The sequence below is a fragment of the Gasterosteus aculeatus genome, chromosome 17 (genome assembly GCF_964276395.1).
Source record: "Gasterosteus aculeatus chromosome 17, fGasAcu3.hap1.1, whole genome shotgun sequence".
Classification (NCBI taxonomy): Eukaryota; Metazoa; Chordata; class Actinopteri; order Perciformes; family Gasterosteidae; genus Gasterosteus; species Gasterosteus aculeatus.
Window position 1 is genome coordinate 15970271 of NC_135705.1, and position 13823 is coordinate 15984093.

At 45.8% G+C, this 13823-nt stretch overlaps 1 protein-coding gene across 20 annotated transcripts in view; it reads right to left on the reverse strand.

Moving 5' to 3' along the window:
* The window catches only part of magi1b (membrane associated guanylate kinase, WW and PDZ domain containing 1b), a 96235-nt gene that overhangs the window by 37798 nt on the left and 44614 nt on the right, over window positions 1–13823 (reverse strand). For 18 of the 20 annotated variants that reach the window (XM_078091576.1, XM_078091568.1, XM_040202921.2 and 15 more), the window contains one exon: window positions 986–1105. In XM_078091576.1, coding sequence (XP_077947702.1) covers window positions 986–1105 — 120 coding nt within the window. Of the gene's footprint in view, window positions 1–985; window positions 1106–12819; window positions 13187–13823 lie in introns of those variants that run through there. The other 2 variants (XM_078091580.1, XM_078091581.1) reach the window with 2 other exon arrangements.

Here is a 13823-nt window from a genome sequence, read left to right on the forward strand (position 1 = left end):
GGACACAGCAGACACTTAATTAAACATTATCTGGCTGGATGGAGATGATACGCGGTGGTATTGTTGTTGTTTACAGTGTGTAAGCAGTGGCTCTGGTTTATCACCAACGGTTGTGTGCTACATCTGAATAAATGCATTTTCGATGATGGAAACTATTCTGTTACAAAATTGTCAATTTGTCTTTATGTTATCGTCTGATGTTGAGAGATTGGTAACAGGCAAACTATGAATTCAGCTTGTTGCCTGCCTGGTCCCCACACTGGACCCCCGGCGGCCGGATGAGTTTGACACCTGTGTTCTATATAATCCAACACATCAATTTTTCATGAATCTACCCATTATACAAAAGACAAAGCATATCAAGATTTTGACAGCAAACTTTCCCTGTCAACTTTATCTAGTCTGCTTTTACTATAACCAGAGCTTTCCAGTGTGTCAGAGAGCTGCTTCCAAACACCCCCAGAGAAAGGAGGAAACATGTTGGACTGAGGACCGTAGAGGCAACATTTGTGTCGGGCAGAGAGATATCGATAGCGGTGAAAACACAACAAACAAATGTATTGTTATTTTTCCTCTTGAGAAAAATACAATAGGTCTTCCCGCTGTGATGCAGCAAGAAGACTCTCCGCTCAGTTAGTTTATCCGTATTAGTGGATTTACTTTGACGTGATTGATGATTGTGAATGAAACCAGAAACCAGGGTGAACAACTGGAGGAGACATGGTTCCCTTCCGCTGTGCCAGCTGGTGGACCTGGCAGGCTGATTGGCCCGGAAGGGGACAAAATACGCCGGCTTGCTGGGGATGTACCATGGGTGGTTGCTTGCTGGTGTAGAGGCACTTGGTTATTTTCTGCTAAGCTAAAATACACTTTGTTTGAATAGATGTGTGTCCCACTGTGCCAGCAGGCCACGTTTCAAAAACCAGTTATGTCTGAAACCCAACTTTATATACAATACATCCAAGCAAATGTGCAATTTGTTTACCGTCAAACGTTCCGATCTCCAACAGGGTCCCGCTCTTCTCCAACTTCAGGAAGTCCTCCACCGAGAGAAAGTTGTAGTCCACGCCAGAAACTTCTCCGTCACGTGGGCCACGCGTTGTACCTGGACAGCAAATCAAAGAGAGGAAGTTACAAGGAGTCCGGGTGAAGATAAGTGAAAGGAAGCGTTGTTTTTATCTTGCTATTAACTCTTTTCTTTAAGACGTTAAACAGTCATCCTGCACTTGGATTTAAGGTAAATGGGACCGGGGCCCACAGCGTCTGGGAGAGTTTCAATGCAATATAACATGAGCAATTATAATACGGGTATATAAACAGTCACAGCAGCAGTCTCCATTGTTTGCTGCGCTCTTCCTTCAAACTGGGGTAGTGTGTGAGGCATCGTAGTAACACCTCAGTGGGAGCCTGCCATATGTGGGGGGTGGGGAGGATGTGAATATGTATGTGCGTGGTGCGGCATGCAGCCTGTGAGATTCCAGCACTCGTCTTTATTGACTGTTGACAGTCGGCCAGCGTGGCGTCGATGGTAAACAGCTTCACAGCTGAGACAACAGTGAGATGACGTCACTGTGAATTTAAATCTTTTGTTCCAAACGTTCACTATTACTCCATTTGATCACACCGCCTTTGCCTCCCCCCTGCTCATTTCTTGCTGGGTGTCCCGCTCTACTGCATTTATTGTTTCGGACTACAAACGGAAATAAATCTGTCAGCGCTGAGAATGGAGTAAACGGTAGCATGCGGAGGAACAATCTTTCTCCTTTTGTTCTGGCAGACAAATGTTTAAGGGGCGTTCCCCTCTTTGCTACCTTCCCTTGCTCCCCCCTCTTGATCCATCCAGTCCTGTCTTCCCAATCACTCGGTCTCAAGCGGGCTGGTAAAAATAGATGTGAGGGGATATAGGGGAGAGGTTCCCACTGCTTCCGTGTTCAGTGACACTGGTGATAAATCAGGGCTGTGCAGATCCGTGCTCAAACAAGCACACATGTAGATTACACTCCCGCGAGCATATGTCACCTGTAAAGGCATGCCGGCTATCTGGAGCCAGAAAATCTCACACAAAAAGGAACTTATCACAGCTACCACAACCCCTCCGCTCCCGTATGTTATCTCAGTTATAAACGGATTCTGCTCATCGTTAGTAAAAATCATTTTGGTGCCCACAAACACAAACAGACACTTGAGAGAAGAGTCAAACAAATCCCATCTCGAGTCCATCAAACAAATAAGTCTGTCCGCTCACTCAGTCTTTTAAAGAAGGTCAACTTTGGAGAGCCTTCAGCGGACTGTCGGTTCACTTCCCACACAAAAGCGGCCATTGATGGGACTCCGTTTACACACTGCTGCTCTCAGAAAACCAAGTAGGAAGCGGAATTGTGACCAGTGTTTCAAAAAGGAAAGAAAAGCAGAGCCTTGGGTCAGACCCAGAGGGGAGACACTATGATCGCTATAGGCCCGATTACCCCCTCCAACACACACAAACACACACCAATAGCTTCATTGACCAAGCTGTGAAACTGATTGAGAAGGAAAGACAGGTTCCGAAGTGCAAAGACCCTTCTGCCTAAGGTTGGGACTGGGGGAGCTAACAGACAGCCAAAAGGAAGAGGAAACTCAAGGAAAAGTCAAGGAGTGGGACTGCCAAGGCTACGAGTTAGCATAATCATAATGAGGCCTTGTAGATTGGCTGCGATGGCTGGGTGGGCGTTAGAAAAAGCCCCAAAAATAGAAATCTCATCATTACCAGTTTATGAAAGTGATCAAGAAAACAAGTGTTGAGATATTGTCCGTTGAACTGTAACACAGGGAGCCGATGACACTGCCGTTGCAAACCAACACAAACAAACATGCCCCCCGCCCCCCTCAAAAAATACAAACATTGAGTAGCCTGTAACTGTATAATGCACGTCAATACAATGCTTTTTTTTTTAAACAACCAGAAAAAATGAAAGAAATGTTAGTGTCTTCATGCATCAGGCGATCTTTGCTGTTGCTAGGGACAACCTGGAAAGGACGGGAGAGGAAGAGAGAGAGAGATGTGGGGAAGCTGCGAGGGCAAGTTTGTCCTCCAGTGATGAGGCAGTCCTCTACAGTCAGTGTGTTTACATGATGGTATAATTCAAATCTTTGCTTAGTCGGACTATGCTATCTTTCGGGGGGAGGTGCTATTATCCCAATATACATGGCAGTGAATAAATCGAATCATTGGCCGATACGATAGGTGGCGCTGTTTTCATTACAACTAGTTGTGATACAGCCATTTCCGCTTGACCGCTTCACCACTACCAACAACATCACGAGAAAGATGGCGAACTGAGAGCAAGGTGAAGCTACATCCCTCTACTATTTTTGCATGATGTTAATAGGAGTATAGCGAATGCGAATGGCGCTATTGGCTGATTTGATAACGGAGAGAAGACGCCGTCGGGATCTCAAGCATGCGCAAAGACGCAAAGTCCAGTTCCTCATCCGATTCACCGTTACATGCCGCAATAGTCGAACTATCAACCGGATCGGATCGATTTATCCAGGGGTGTTAACCGGATCGTAGTCGGACCGCACATAGTCAGACAAAGGTGTTTACATGAAACGGATAATTCGATTTCAGTCCGACTAAGCCAGTTATTCGAATCCATGTAACCACGCTGAATGTCTCCGCTCTACCGAGTAGCACAGAGGTGTGACTCAAACGCCTGGTTCGTATGAGAAAGCATAATTTATGCATATGCAAATGCATTGAGAGCTGGACCGATTGCTAACCGAGAAAGAAGTAAAAGAGGGAGAAAAACTATTTCAATGACACGTCTTCAATCAATGGGGCAACGAGCCCAGTCTAAAAAAGTCTGTGTTCCTATTAAAACGGACCAAACCTAAAGCCTGTGTCCTACTCAGTGTCTCCAATACATCCATGAAACCAATACGAACTAAAAACAGCAAAACCTCAACAAGGGCACGTCCCCATTGTGACGAGTCATGTTTTATTTAAATGTTTATTCTCGATAGAGGGACGGCAGTTGTTTGGGAGCCAAAGGGCAAAACTCCACTGCTGAACAAAAGTGAGCAGTTTGTGAAGCTGTCATGTATGTGGAATACTAGTTTGGAAGATCTGAAACACGTAGGATTTAAAATAGCAGTGAAGCAGCAGCCCAAAATATAGAGCACTTTGTGACATGCTGTCGGGTTCAAAACACCAGAAAAGCTGCATTTGAACATGAGTGCTTTTTGTGAAATCTATATTCATGGGGGGGCGACTACAGTACGATTTTGGCAATTCATGTTTAAACATGTGGAGCTCTACTTAATTAACGGTTTCTGCAGCCTTCTCCCGGTCTGTCGATCCTCTGGCCGGTACCTTCCCGCGGACGGGGGCCCGACGCTCAGCCACGTCCTCCCACAGGCCAGCCAGCAGAGGGTCGGCTCAGATACCAGCAGTCACACTAGACTGCCATCCAGCCAGCGCACACACACCAAAACACACACACACACACACACACACACACACACACACACACACACACACACACACACACACACACACACACACACACACACACACACACACGCCTCAACGAGAGCGACTTAGAGCTCTTCACCTCTAAACCGTATCTGGTGTTACTGATTGCTAATGCTAAATAAACGTGTTGTACTTCAGGCTAACCACATCGCAGCCCCACCACCATAGGGAACCCGGGGGCGCAGGGTGACCGCAGCACTATGGCAAAATAACACCAGCATTGTCGTGTGATTGTGGGTGTTGCGACGGGGAGCTTAGAAAGGTTGTCATGGAAATATCTCCTCCCCTGTGTCAAAGCTTGCGAGGAAAATGTAGCAAAATACTACATGCCTACAAATCTGGTCTCACCCAGATTTTCCTTCCCGAATGTGCCAGAGCTGCTGCTCCAATTCCTCTGATGAAGAAGCCAACAAGATTAGACTCGTGCCTCTCACAATAGTCATTAAAACGGTTTGGAGCCGTTACAGAAGACACCAGATTCAGTCGGTCCATCTCATGAGATCCCTCCAGCTGCCTCACCGCCGCGGCATAGCCGTATGAACCTGCCTCCAAATTATCTTCAAAAAAGGGACACTCGCTGAATCCTCTAACTCAGGGGCCTCAAACTCGGTACCCAGGGGGTACCAACTTTGGCGCCCTCTCCCCCCGTCAGCGCCGCCACCACCCGTCAGGTATATCATCGGCTCAGCTTCCCTGGAATCCAGGTTGAGGTACCAATAAAGTAGCAGGTACCATGTTGTTCTAATGTGTAACTAACTGAGCTGAAGTGGACTGCTTAGACTCCAGTCAAGTGTCACTGAGACTTCCAGGGAGACGAGATTAAGCAGACAGTTGAGAGTCAACGTAAGCAGGAAGACCAATAAATCTATATTATTATTTAAGCTTGTCAAGTATCATGAAAGATGAATAAAGTTAGATATGTATTTAGATCCGAAGTAGCTGGACTGAATCATAGCTAAACGTGGAGTAAACATGGGATTTACATCCATAGCTGAGCTGGTTGAAATGAGGATGCTAATGTGGCCGTATCTTAAGGATGTTTACATGGGCGTTTGTAACCATAACCACAAACCGATCTCACATTTCCACTCCAACAGATCGCAAGTCAATTATGCAAGGCCTGAATTTAGAGAGACTGAATTAAGCACAAGTCCATCCCTTTCTTTTTGCTTTCTCAATGCTTCAAGGCATTGGTGGTGCGTATGAAAAAAAGCAACATTCTAGCGATCGTCTGATTTAGTGTCATTGTGGTTATAAAAATGTAATCTGTGGTTCTGTTAGATTGCTGCTGGACAGCTCCATAAATATTGTTACGAGCAGGAGAGAAAACACAATCACCACAGTAAAAATGTAGCTTTCAAAGCCGCATGGCAAAAAATCAATATCAATTAAAGCAGAATATTTTTGGAGGTAAAAACCCAGTTCAGTCAGTTTTGGATATTGAGATTGTTGAAGTGTTATAAATTAAGCCTTCAACTATTTAGTACAACAGTAATTATTACCTCTGTAGTCTTAACTCTTGCTAACAACAAGTATTGCAAATGCACATCTTTAGAATGCTTTGTTTTAAACTGAACAAAAAAAACATCCTAGCTCTCCATCCAACAGAATACGATACTGTGAGACTATCGCCAGTGCGATACTGACTCCATTCACAATAAGAAGCTGGACCAGAACACTCATCACAGCGAGCAATCAACCACCAGGATTTTCGCAAAGGAGACTAAAAGCAAAGTTGACGGTGAACTGTGGCAAATCCGTACGAGTGCAGTTTCTAACAATCGATTGATACGAGTTTATGATCTCAGGCTGCGAGTGTGATGGACATTACAACATGTGTGTCTCCAGTCCACAGATATTTATCGTGTCTAGATTTGTATATTGTTTTTCTTAAAGCGACAGCATCAGACAGGTAGTTGCAATGTGCATAACCCAAACGGTGAGAGTTTGTTGATTTTTCTGACACTTGGTTGTCAAACGTGTACCAACGTGAAGGCAGAGTCAAACATTCATTTGATCCTTGACAGGTCAGAATTACATATGCAGGGCTTCTGTTGAAAGATAAAACATGCTGCAAACCTGCCCGATTCAAATGTTACGTCTTTCAACTACATACTGAGATACCGGTTCCACCATGAGATCTTTCAAACCACAATCGATACACGACAACGCGCGGTCACAACCCTCGCTGTGACCTTGTTCTTCCCAGTTGCCCCACACTGTCACAAAGCTTACAGGGGATCAATAGCAAATCGTCTCCTTTCCGTCCCCTTCCTGTCATCTCAACGGAATTGACTCAGCCGAGGTGTTTATACCGGACTGCAAAGACGACATTGAGGCCGAAGGATGTATTTTTGCTTGTGGGGCCATGTTGAATGGCACATGAGAGGATCAACAATAAAATGGATCGTTCATCCAGTTATTTGTTAAGATGACACATTTTGACAAATGTCTATGTATAACTAGCTCTCCCTGCTTAGCATGAAAGCACAGACACTCCTGTCCTTCTCACACTCTCTGCTGGATCCACAGGTCACCCCTCTAGCTGGTGTTGAACAATAATGAGCTGCTCACACTACTTTTATAGGAATAAATTAACGACACAGTTGTTTGTATGTCTTGCACTGAACAAACCACCCACATGCACATCCCGAAATAGGCTTCATGATTAAAATACTGTAAAACAAAATGGATCTTCACCAGTTCCTCTACAAGCACAAATAGCACTCTGGTCAGAAACTCATCTATATTGAACTGATGTCAGACTATTTTAGGGAACATCTGCCCCTCTGGTGGCATGACAGACTCCGATAAGGTTGCTGACATTTGACGATGCCGATATTAGGTTTGTCAGGACAAAAATGTTACATGAAAGACCAAAATGAATGTATCATTCAAGTGGGCATCACTGACACACCTTCCACAATAAAATAAAAGACTGAAATGTAAGTATCGACTGCTATATCTTTCAGGATGTGCTCTGGTGGGTTAAAAAAAATGTTTTATTTCCTATGCTTGCTTTCCCCCCCGAGCGGTGGAGCACCCTGGGCCAGCGTATCCCCCAGGCCTGGCCTTGCCTTTTAGCTGTGACCTACATTTACGTCCCTCCACAAGGACAACGTTGGACTCGACTCTTTGTGCGACTTTGGGTTTATAGCTGGGAGCCGGGAGTCATCTTGCTTGACATCTTCTTTGGATCCAGTTTGGTGCTGTTGTTTGGCATTTTTCTCAAGTGTGTCTTCATCTTCTTTAAAGTGCACCGCCTTTTTTGAGCTTGAAGGACGCGAGCGAACCGGACTGATAAACTTCTTTCATGTTCGTAGCGGCTTTCCTTTCGCTTCTTGCAGACTCCAAAACATTTAGATAAAAAAGACCAAACATGACTTTATGCTGAAATTGTGGTCACTAAAGAGGAATCCGGGTAAGTGTGACCTAATATCCGAGAATGTGGCTGGTCAGAAGGTAAAAACTAGCAGCGAGATAACCGTATTCCTGTACTGACAAACACGGCTGAAATTGAAGGTCTTCCATGAAAAAGCAAAAACAAACAAACTCTGTGACATTATACACAATACACAAAAAGGAGTCGCCGACTTTCCATTTGCCCCACAAACTGGGAGGAGGACCTCGATCTGACCCCGGGGCTCCGGCAGCTTTGAGGAGAGTATTTTAGTTTTTGTCAATATCCACGAGCAAAGAAAGGCCGATAGACAAATGCAGCTGAGTGGAAAAGAAGATCCACTTCCAGGTACAAGAGGAACATATTTTTTTCAAACACAAATGTTGAGGTAATTGTTAAAAACAACAACACCACAAAAGGCAACAAGAAGACAAAATGGTTAAGGAGTTTAGAAGCAACTTTCAACTTGTATTTATCTAGTAAACCTCTTTGCCTGGAATCGATGGTGACCAATGTTCACATTGCACCAATCACTGACCGCCTCACACATGGCGGTGTTTCACCGATGATGATGCCGACACAACAGCATCATCCGTCCGAAAAGCAACACCTCTTGGGTCAATGCACACGAACCCCGGGCGTCACACTGCGTGGTTATTTCTTACATTGTCGTGCACCCTGCTGCTATCTCTGTACTTGAAATGAGCAGATTTTTGGAGCGCGTATCCTGTATGATAACGTCGATGACGGGCACAAGGAGTCTAGGTAGGAATGGAGTGGATCGCTAACTACACCTACTTTATTCCTCATGAGGAACCACTACAGAATACGTGTTCTCTGTTCCGCCAGTTGAGGCTGGAATAATTCACTATTAAAAGAGGAGGGGCCAAAAACTCAGTCAGGCTCTTAAGAAGAAGCACTTGCCTAAACACTGACAGACAGAACTTGCTAATGCAGTGTGTTGTTTTTTAAAAAGGCTAAGAAGACAAAGACGAGGAGGACGTTTGCGTACGATACGAGTCTGAATATTTTGAAAACTCAAAAGACCAATCATTTGACTCAGGTCTGAACACCTTTACAGTACCTAAAACACCAAATAACCCACAGTCTTTTCCATCAATCCATCTTGACGTTTGATGAGTTTACACTCCCTCCACCGACAGATACACAAGCTTCTGTGTGACCTACATACAAACTGTCTTCACAAGTCAGAAGGTTAAGAAAACGACATGCGAAGGTGGAAAACACCTCTAATTCAGAGCACTGTGGGTTCATTACTTAATACAACAACACATAATGGGGGAAAGGGTCATTTGCGTCAACATATTTACCAGGATGAACTGATCAGTGCCATGAGTGAAAAGTAGGCCGTCATAAATGTGTCTTATAATGATTCATTAGGAGAATTGTTCTATTAATAGTCACGGCAATTCATTTGCGTCCTGCGTCCTGATCTACGTGGGTCATTCAGGACAGGAGTTATTTGAAAGATTGCATGTTAAGCAGTTTGCAACTGAAGTGGACACAATGGGGGGGGGGGGGGGGGGGCTCCCTGCCTCCGCCAATACTTCAGTCTTTCCTCTCTGCTCCTGTTACATGTATTCCCTCTTATATCGGACCTCATATTGTTTACCAGTCACTCACATCTGCAACACCAAAATCAACTGGGATTTATCGGTTGTTAATCTTCAAACCACTACTCGTGTGTCCCTTGGTTTAAACAAAGAACGGTAATAGCACAGACTCCTCCTGCCAGCCTCTGGTTGGCTCCTTTGGGTTTCCTTGGGCTCTAGAATGTTTGGCAGATGCGAAGACTGCCTGTGTGGCCGCGCAGAACGGTTCGTGCTTGGGTTTGACTGGAAGACACCGCCGGGCTTTTCTTGAACTGCCGACAGAGTCCTGCCAAAAGCAGACTTGCTTTGGCCGCTCTAGTGTTGGTGATGTCATGGAAACCAAAGACACGCACCAATAACTGCCTCTGCATTGCTATTGGCTGCAACACTTTCAATTAAAATGACCAGCAGTATCAAAATCAAAATGTGTCAAAATTTCTCTGGTTGTGGCAAATGCACACTGAATATACAATCGACCTCAGGGACTATTAATTAATCTGTTGTGTCCTAGCCACCATTGCTCACCAGTACAAACAATTAAATGTCATATTAATGCACCTCACCTATGGATTTATGCACAAAATCTACACAGCTGAACAAGAAACATCTTATCTGTTTGATGCATTACTATTCTTTGTCAAAAATTCAGCCTATATTACCCATAATGCAACATAACTGCAGACAGTTTGAGTGTGTTGCACCAGAGACGGCTAAATTAGCATCAAGCTGGTATATTCAAAAATGGATGAGACCCAGACTGCTGAGGGCAGGTCAGACCACTTTCTAACACCATCACTCCTGTACGGACTCTTTGTTTTACCCACTTTACCTGGAAAATCTACGTAAAAATGGAAGTGTTTGCAGCATAGTTTAAACAAACCCACATCAGTAATATATTCAATCGGTTAAAGAAGTTTACATGTTTTCTTATTCTTCTTTTATCTTTGGAATACCTCGCCTCATTTCTCTGCCGCGTGTAGTCCGGGCACGTCTCACGTGAGAAAGTGGAGCAGAGGGGTGAAGCAGTGGGCCAATGTGATATGCACGCTAACAGCTCTGGCTCCCTTTCTAATAAAGACTGTGGCCTCAACATGCAGCAAGCAAATGCTTTCCATTAGTCCTCCTTGTATTCAGTGGAAACCCAAACTGCCCTGCGCACTGAATCCTGCTTCTTTGAAATGGAATGCGACAGAGTTGCGTTAAAGGCGGGTCCAGTGGAGGATTGAATTAGCCATCCAAATGTCTTTCAGAGAGTCCAGTCACTTCACTTCCAAGTAAAGCTCATCGCATGCAGGCTCATCTCATTATTATTATTATCCTGCATGTTAGAAGCGCATTATGGGACGGTGCCAAAGAAAAACGTACCAGTAAATCATACGTAAACACTTTCCCGATTTTTTTGGCTTCTGATGGTCCGCGTGAGGACGTCAATGGAGCCAACACACATTAAGCAAGCGCACAGCATACAGTCACACCCATCTTTTTTTTTGGGGGGGGGGGGCGTAATCCCCACGACAGGGTTTTACAAACTGACAGTATTTGGCTGCTTGTGTTGGGTTTACTGTTCGCCTTACTGACAAAAGTAAACCACATAAAGGACATTGTGTGTAGCTGGGGGCTGGTAATAGAGACACAACATGGCTTATGGCCCGGCCCCGGAAATCTGGCAACGTTCGTTACCCCGACTCTCGGGCAGAAGTTATTGCAGAAGCTATTCTCCACAATAAACATGCTCTGATGTCAAGCTAGCCGGCTAGTCCACATCATCCAAGAAAATACCGAGGCATGTCTTCACGGATGAGGGGAGGGCTAACAGACTGCCGTCTATTCACAAACCAAAACACATCCACCCACCATCTTTGCCACAGCTCGCCTTGCCAGTGCTGCTTTTTTTTTTCTTCTTCTTTTTGAGGGTGAAACACATGCACACAAATGCAGCAGGGGAGACAAGATGACTGGGGTTTGTCCGCACGGCAGGGGGACGAAGCCATCTGTCCCAGTGAAGGGTTAATCCAACCAGAAGCACAGGCCGCAGCTACAAGCATTTCATAGTCTGCAAATCTGTAGCTACGTGCTGGCAATGTTATTTTCCCTTTTCTTGTGCCGTTTCAGTTTTGTGTGGGAGTGTGTGTGAGTGTGTGTGGGGGGAGGGAGGGGGGTTACGGTCCGTCGTCCAGCTTTAAGGACACCCCAATTATCCCACCTGATTCTCCAAACACGGCAAATCTCCCCATGTGGGTTGGTGGCATGGAATTAAATAGGGAAGGGGGACCGTTTTAGAGTTGGTATTCCAATAATTGGAACGGATGCCTTTCATATGTGATGGAGTGTTTTGTGGTGGGGTCGGGGGGGGCCTTCACTGCTCACACACACACACACCACAATGAGATCAAAACAAGCCTTTCTCTGGACCGGTGACGTGCTTCAATCTTTTTCCCCTTCATAAGCAATGCTTTCAGCTCTAAATGACTCCCATTCAGGGGTCTGAGGGCCGGGGGGAGGGAATAAAAAGGAGAAGATTAGAATAAGAAACAAAAAGACCTGCAGGGCAGTAGTGCAGTGGGAAGCTAAATCAGACAGAAACTGCCTGAAAATGCCCCATGCGCACACACACACACACACACACACACACACACATAGCCGGCCTTTGTCTTTTTATTCCACCCAGAAATAAAAAGCACCATGGGCATGCTGCTATGCTTCTACCTACAGCAACTTGGAAATGGAAGAGAGAGGCTTTAAAACGATACATTTAGAGGGGCGAGCGGGGATGGAGGGACGGAGATGAAGGGATGAGGGGGGGGGGGGCGGTGTTCCAGACACAAGATGGATCGAGAGGCAGCGAAAGAAAGAGGGAGGATGAAGGAGAGGCAGAAGCTAATCTTAGCATCCTGGAAGCTTCAGACAGACAAACAGACAGGCAGCAGTTTGCCGCTGGAGCCGATGACTTCCGATGGGATCAAGCATGTCAACAGATGCCCATAACCTTCATACACACATAGCAGAGCTCAAACACACACACACACACACACGGGAAGTGACAGTTTGCAGACAAACACACACGCACAGACGCAGGCGTACCTGAGAGAGACAGACGCAGACAGACACACACAGCTTCCGTTTGACCACAACACATCAGCCTCCATTACTGCCAGCAATGTGCCCGATGCCTTCCGCCCGATGCACAGCCATCCGCACTCGCCTGCCTCTCCATCGCTCTCCATCCCCCAACACTTAAATCACAGCAGCCATCAGCTTCCCCTCTCCGAATGAAACACAGAGCCAAATACCTCAGTTAGGGAGCCCGTTTGGGGGCTTCTTCTCCTGCGCCTCACAGTCCACAGAACAACACGTCGTCGACAGGAGACAGAGGGAGCGACCAAAAGGGGGAAAAGAGATCCAATCAGGTGTGGGTGAGAGAGGGAATGCCAGAGCAGATTTACATATTCGCCCCTTCCTCCTCCCATGCGTCCGTCCTCTGTCCAGCTCTGGCTTTGTGATGCTAAGCTAATGGGAGCTAAGCTAAGCAGCATTCACACACACGGGCTTATAACGCGCTCCGTCTCATACCCGCACACGCCAACGTTAGGCTCAGACTGAGCCCCGCTGTCTCCCGTCTCACAGGCACCCACATGCACCCGCCCACCTCACCCACCCCTTCTCTCTCTCCTGCTCCCTCCCCTTCTCTCGGCTGGTCACCCCATTCTGTTCTTTCCTGTTGTCAGAGATCCCATCCGTTTATCTTTTCTCATGTGCACACAACACTTATTCTTTGAGACCTTCCACAGACACTGATCACCAACAAGAGTCATGGGGAGGATCTCAGACTTACGGCCCAAACCGTTCACATTGATAGTTATTCGGGATCCAAACCACATCAGCAGTTACTACAGGTGTCATAACCCTGGTAGACAAAGGGTAAATACGGAATAGGGACACAAAGCCGCCACGATGTTAGAGGGAATGAGTCTGTAGCCTACAAATGTATGGAGGATTTTGAAGAAGGAGGTCTATTCGTTCAGTATCAACAGAACCTCCATCCTAAAAAAGTCAACACTGACCAACTGGTACCCATTTGCATGCAAATGTTAAAGAAAGAAAGCATGTGTAGGATTCTTTTGTTATGCTCTACGGACAGAGGTGGGGGTTGGGAAAATGTAAAACGCAGCAAGGCCAAAGGTCATGCGATCAGCCATTCTCTGTTAATTACCCTTTAAACGTGTCTCAAATCCACACACGATACTAAATCTCACAAGGAATCCACAGTAAAACTGGAATGATGACGATCAACAGG